The sequence below is a fragment of the Nansenia antarctica genome (assembly GCF_963989245.1).
Source record: "Nansenia antarctica genome assembly, chromosome: 15".
NCBI classification, from domain to species: Eukaryota; Metazoa; Chordata; class Actinopteri; order Argentiniformes; family Microstomatidae; genus Nansenia; species Nansenia antarctica.
The window spans coordinates 22,051,544-22,059,043 of NC_137685.1; the positions used below are offsets into that span (position 1 = coordinate 22,051,544).

At 44.3% G+C, this 7,500-nt stretch overlaps 1 protein-coding gene across 1 annotated transcript in view; it reads right to left on the reverse strand.

Annotated features, from left to right (window-relative positions):
* Window positions 1–7,500, reverse strand: part of cacna2d2a (calcium channel, voltage-dependent, alpha 2/delta subunit 2a) — a gene marked incomplete at both ends in the record, with an annotated part of 202,727 nt that overhangs the window by 188,164 nt on the left and 7,063 nt on the right. Inside the window, 1 exon segment of the mRNA XM_080545882.1 lies at window positions 1,490–1,571. Within this exon segment, the coding sequence (XP_080402008.1) occupies window positions 1,490–1,571 (82 nt within the window).

Genomic DNA, 7,500 nt, shown 5'->3' on the forward strand with positions numbered 1-7,500 from the left:
AGTTCTCCCAGCCTCCCTCTTTCAGACATATTCCTCAGATTACACTAAAATGCTTAAATGCCTTTCATCGGAAACTGCATGGCGGTGAGACGCGTTCAAGCCAAGCTTGTTTTACGGTGAAAGGTCAAACCCCCGTTGACAGAACAGTACATCTTCAGTTCAGTGAGACACATTACACTTCAGATCCAGCCAAACGCTGTCAGTTCAGAGGGACAAACACCATCACCATGCCAACCACCACCACCACCACCACAAAAGAAGAAGGGCATCACTATCTCTCCCGCCACTCCTCGAAACCCTTCAAACAGAACAGCCTCGCCACCAGGAGGAGGCCGGAGGAGGTAGAAATCAGAGGACGGGGCTCATGGTAATCAAACACACTATGTTTGATACCATTCCTCATTCCATTCCATGCTTACCATGAGCCCGTCCTTCGATTCCTACCTCCACCAGCCTCCCCTGACCACATACTATATGCCTTAATAAGGATCGATGATGACCTAAACTTCCCTGGCTAGTTACGTGATCAACAGACTTCTTTAATCAACAGGAGATACAGATTTGTCGAAAATGTCCCCTCCACGTCCCCCCCCCCCCCCCCTAGAGAGGCTGGCCTCTACCTGCTCCAACACTTCCGCGGTCCCTCCAAATGGCCTGCCGTCAACGTCACCGACATCGCTTACAACCGGCGCGGTCACCATGGCAACCAATCATTATCATAGCTGTGGGCGCTCTCCAGGCATGGCAGACTGACTCACACTCGCCCTCGTACACCGCTATAACAATAATGAAGGGTTTATCACAGGTCCATTTCCTGCCCCTGGGAGCGCAGTTAACATAGCACACACACACGCACACACACACACACACACACACACACACACACACACACACGCTCCACGTGGGAATGTGACGAAACCCTTGTCAATCTCACTCGGTCACACCATCTGCTCCAGAGGGCCATAGACCCACACGCGCACATACACACATGCACGTGTACATAAACACACACACTCGCACAACGCATGGACGCATACACACATTATACGCACGCACACACACACACACACACACACACGCACACACACACGCACACACACACGCACACACACACACGCACACAGCCCAGAGGTGTGTTGTCTCCATGCCATGGATGCAGAGAGAAGACAGATTGCCGGTGTGACATTAGCATTTGGCTCAGATTCAATACTAGCTTACAGTAGGAGAGAGAGAGAAAGAGAGAGAGAGAGAGAGAGAGAGAGAGAGAGAGAGAGAGAGAGAGGAGCAGAGAGAGAGAGAGAGAGAGAGAGGAGCAGAGAGAGAGAGAGAGAGAGAGAGAGAGAGGAGCAGAGAGAGAGAGAGAGAGAGAGGAGCAGAGAGAGAGAGAGAGGAGCAGAGAGAGAGAGAGAGAGAGAGGAGAGAGGCGTGTGGAGAGGGAGGAGCAGACTCCAGTCATGTCTGGGTGGGATCAGGTATGGGAGAACCTTACCGCTTTCATCTGCTGGGGTCCGGTGACCAGTTGCAGAACTTTCTCCAGCTCCTTCTCAATGCGCCCGGCCCAATGCATCATTCTGGAGGGAAACAAAGACAGCTTTAATCAGCCACATATCAACGTACCGCATCGTACACTATGATTATATAGTCAATTGTCATCCTCCAGTTTTCTTTTTTGGGCATTCATACCTGCGTCTGTATGTGTGTGTGTGTGTGTGTGTGTGTGTGTGTGTGTGTGTGTGTGTGTGTGTGTGTGCGTGCGTGTGTGCGTGCGTATGTGCGTGCGTACACATGTCTGTCTCTCTGTCAGTCAAGTCCCCACCCCTCCTACCCCCCATATGGACCCCAAGTCTTTATCTGGTAAGGTCAGTTGTTATTCATCAGCAAACCTCCACCTGCCGCTAACTAGGCTACTAGCTAACTAGGCTACATCTCCTGGTGGGAGGCAGAGAGAGGGAGAGAGCGTGTCTGTTAGCTTGGCTCAGCCCAGCAGCGGTGCTTAAAAGGGTCTGTAATAAAAATAAAAAAAAAGGGCTCAGGTTTGACAGAAGTGCACATTAAGCAGGAGGCGCGCTCGGCAAACGGAGCCAATATTGGAATTAAAAGATCAAACAACTGAAGCTCATCACCGTAGATCTCCCTACACGGCAACAAATGACTTAATGGAACAAGATGCTCGCAAGAAGCTGTTCAATCAGCGAGAGTTCCCCAACTACAGGCCCACGTGCATACCCGACACCATTAAGCCTCCGGAGGAAGAAAAACGCTTTGGAAACCAAGCTGTGTTAAAAAACATCTTCAGCGAAGAGCGTAAAAAAAACTAAATGGTTACAAAAATAATAATAACTCTAGCATGTTCCGATGCGGCGTCTCGTGCTTAGTGTTTTGTGAGACAGCCGCTGACTCAACACTGTCGTCGGCCTTTCAATTTCCGACCCGCAGCTGATAACTAATCACCGACATCAACGGCCCAAACACAGGCCGTTTGTCTTTTAATAATACAGCCTGACAGAAATAAATGTCAGCTCTGAATGTCAGATTCTTTTACGAGACAAGAGAAGACAGTTCTATCAAACTCCCGCCTCGACAACGCCGAAGACTGGAGGAGCTAACCAGAAAGCAATGTGGGTACGGGGCAGATCGCCATATCTGTAACCATGACTACAGACACAAACAACAGCAAACCCGAGAGCACATGAGAGCATACTGAACCCATGTGCACACATGTTACCGATAGTAAGGTTAGTACATAATCGACTGTGTTTATAGATAGCGAGAGCGAAAATAGATGGAGAGAGCCTCTAAGAAGGATTGTGCTGAAGGAAGCTCGCTGACTATGAAAAGGTCACCTCAATGGAGTGAAAGCAGACTTAAAGTGAGACCACACGGGAGAAAAAACGCAGTGACGCTAACAGCTAGTGACAACACGTATCTATCCCCGAGCTAAACAGCCTCCTCACACATATAGAATTTATAGAATTTTATTTTGTGGTCCTCAACCAATTTGATTTGTGTACACGCACACACACACACACACACACACACACACACACACGGTACTTATAGAGCATATGCATACTGCACAAAATCACATTCAACTACAGTACACACACACACACACACACACACACACACACACACACACACACACACACACACACACACTGTACACACAAGGGCCTTCGCTGGAGGACATAGCTTCCCACATCCCTAAAGGCTTTCAGCCCTCTCCTCCCCTCTGCTACCCTCCCCTTCTCAAATCAATGTAATTCTATTTCCTCTTCATCTTGCTTCCTACGTTTCTGTTTTTAAATACCTACAATGTCAACATGTCAACACATCATATGAACTAAAGCAACAAGAGTACAGAGTAGTCTCACAGAGTCTCACAGAGACTACTACTACTAATAAGGATTCTTCGTCCCAACAGTTGAGGTTCGTTGGCATGGAGGGAAAATCACACTGATCGTTTTAATTTAGTTTTCTTTTTTTAGCTCTTTTCGTTCTGTGGCTTAATCTTAACCAATCTAGAGAGAATTTGTGTCTCTTAGATAAGAGTAATAATCACCACTTGCCACTGTTAACAACCCCACTGAGCATTGATATGCCCCAGGGCCCTATCACTCACTAACTCATCAACACGAAGCCTAGAAGGCCTGAAGGAAAACAGTTCCAGTGTTCCCAGTGATCCAGGGAAGAGGAGCGTATTCTACATGGGTTTATGAAGGGTTTGTAGAGGATTTATTAAGGGTGTATTGTGGGGTTTATTAGCTTTGGTTAAATAAAGGGCACACACATAAGTCATTCTCCTGTGTTCCTGTGCTCTCTCCATTTTAATTCTCACACACATAAACCTGTAGGAGTAGTTTGCCTTTCTAGTAACCAATACAAATATATCATTATTATTTTTTACGTAATGGATTCTAACTAGGGCCCAATCCCATTTTTACCCCTATGGCTCCATTTTCACCCCTACAGCTCGGTTTTTGCGCGTTCACCTGTAGGGTAGGGGTGTCCCAATTCTTGTTTTCATTTAGTGTATGGCTCCGTTTGGAGCCGGCTCACGGCTCGCGGTTTGGAGCTTTTTCACGACCAGACTACGTTGGGAGCCACGGCCCTACCTCCCAGGATGCCTTGCGAATCATCGACAGAAATCTGATTTGCAATGCGGAAGAGAACCACAAATGTCATGACTTTTTCTGTAATTACTTGTTAATAATAGATAAGAACAATTATAGATAACCATATTATTATCTTAGTTTAATGTCATTTCAATGTATTTTAGACCTTTTCTTTATATCAAGCATAACAAAAATAAATCCCTAATATGCCGATGTGCTGTGCATAAGTCCCGACATAGAAATACACTGTTCATAAAGTCCAGCGTGCATCAGCCAAGTTTACCATCTGAGGGGTTCGGTGCACACTGGTGACAGTGGATAATGGTAGACATATTTCATGTAAAGTTATCTATCTAACATTAGGCTGATTTATGCATGATAGTCGCACGTTTTGACCTATTTCCATGTCGCATTTCCCCCATTTGATGGCATAGGACGCTATAGCGGTGGCACTTATTAAACCAAAACACGCCATCTAATCCGAGCAGTTGTTATTATGTAATATTATTGATGGGTTATATCATGTAGCTGACTAATGCCGTGGACAGCGGCTGTTTCTCCGGAGTTCCTGTCACATCGGATTTCGGGAACGCCATAAAAATAAATCTGCGCTCCGTGTCTAACGTTATCTATCTAGCGTTACATGTTTTAAGGCTGATCTGAGCGTGATAGTAGCGCATTTGGACATATTTCATGTTGCATATCCCTTGATGGCGTATGACGCTATAGCTGTGGCACTTATTAAACCATGTGTCTACTAGACCTTGTCTACTAGAGCTTGGCTCCAAAGTGAGTGGCACTCCACAACGAGCCATAGGGGTAGGAAAGGGAAACGGGATTGGGCCTAAACAAACTTTATATTCTATAATTCTTTAAGTCTGAAGGTTTGCAGGCCCTCTGAGAACATAAATATTCTTAATGATAGGCCTATATCTACTACTACTATTACTACTACTAAATATTATTTATTTACTGTATGAATGTATTAATGTATTATTTGTTGTAATGTTGATTGTGTGTGGATTAGCAAACTGCTACGGCATAAGCTAATGGGGATCCTTTAAATAAACAAATAAACAAACTACTACTACTTCTACTATTACTACTACTGCTGCTACTGCTACTACTACTACTACTACTACTACTACTACTACTACTACTACTACTACTACTGCTACTACTACTACTATTACTACTGCTACTGCTGCTGCTACTATTACTACTATTACTACTACTACTACTACTACTATTACTACTGTACTATTACTACTACTACTACTTCTGCTGCTGCTACTACTGCTATATTACTACTACTACTACTACTGCTATTACTACTACTGCTACTGCTACTACTACTACTACTACTACTACTACTACTACTACTACTACTGCTATATTACTACTACTACTACTGCTACTGCTACTACTGCTATTACTACTACTGCTACTGCTACTACTACTACTACTACTACTACTACTACTACTACTGCTACTAGCCTACTGCTACTATTACTACTACTACTACTATACTACTACTACTATTATTACTACTACTACTACTACTACTAGTAGTACCTACTACTACTAGTAGTACTACTACTACTACTACTACTAGTACCTCCCCTCTCTGGAAGAGCTGTACAACACACGCTGTCTCAGGAAGGCCTCCAAGATCTCCAGGGACCCGACCCACCCTGGGCACGTACACTTGATCAGGCTGCCCTCGAAAAGGAGGTACAGGACCCCGGCCGCTAAGACAAACAGACTGAAGAACTGAAAGATCAAGGCCCTGAACACAGCAAAGGCCTAAGTTCTGGGCCGTCAAGGCCCTGAACACAGCAAAGGCCTAAGTTCTGGGCCCAGGACAGTCTGGACGGATTGTATGGCAAGGCAAGGCAAGGCAAGTTTATTTGTATAGCACATTTCATACAACAGGGGCAATTCAAAGTGCTTTACATGCATTATTTAAAAATACAGCAAGAGGAGCATAAGAAAATAACAATTACAATGAATAAAAGCAAATATAAGAAGTAAATAGATCAAACATTTAAAAAGACAATAGTTAATGGGAAAAAGACATTGATAGAAGTGTTTGTGTTTAATCATATCCCTCCACATCCTTCTACATCCCTCTACATCCCTCTACATCCCTCCACATCCCTCTACATCCCTCCACATCCCTCTACATCCCTCTACATCCCTCTACATCCCTCTACAACCCTCTACATCCCTCCACATCCCTCCACATCCCTCTACAACCCTCTACATCCCTCCACATCCCTCCACATTCCTCTACATCCCTCTACATCACTCTACATCCCTCTACACCCCTCTACATCCCTCCACATTCCTCTACAATCCTCTACATCCCTCTACATCCCTCCACATCACTCTACATCCCTCTACATCCCTCTACATCCCTCCACATCCCTTCACATCCCTCTACATCCCTCCACATCCCTCTACATCCCTCCACATCCCTCTACATCCCTCTACATCCCTCCACATCCCTCTACATCCCTCTACATCCCTCTACATCCCTCTACACCACTCCATATCCCTCCACATCCCTCCACAAGAGGAGCATAAGAAAATAAAAATTACAATGAATAAAAGCAAATATAAGAAGTAAATAGATAAAACATTTAAAAAGACAATAGTTAATGGAAAAAAGACATTGATAGAAGTGTTTGTGTTTAATCATAACTGGTGCAAAACATGAAGGTTTTTAGCTTAGATTTAAATATTTTAAGGGTTTGGGCCTGTTTGATTTCTTCAGGGAGTTTGTTCCAGGAGCATGCAGCAGCGTGACTGAAAGCTGCTGCACCGTGTTTTGTTTTTACTCTTGGAATTATTAGCTGATTTGTCTCAGCTGACCTTAGGGACCTTGCGGGAATATAGGGTGGGAGGAGATCTGATATGTATTTTGGTCCAAGACCATTTTGTGATTTGTATGTAATTAGGAGGATTTTGAATTCAATTCTCTGAGAGACTGGTAGCCAGTGCAGGGATCTCAGGATTGGTGTAATGTGTTCAAATTTCTTTGTTTTTGTTAGGACCCTAGCAGCGGCGTTTTGGATGAGCTGCAATTTACGAACAGCTCCTTTAGATAGGCCTGTTAGTAGACCATTACAATAATCAAGTCTACTCGAAACAAATGCATGGATGAGTTTTTCAAGGTCTTGCTTGGACATGAAACCTCTCATTCTTGTTATGTTTTTCAGGTGATAGTAGGCTGATTTAGTTATTGAGTTTATGTGGCTGTTGAAGTTTAGATCGGAGTCTAGAATTACACCAAGATTTCTGACCTGTTTTTTACTGTGAAGAGAGAGAGAATCAAGTTTTGCACTGACTTTCGATCTTTTGTCAGGTGCACCGAATACAA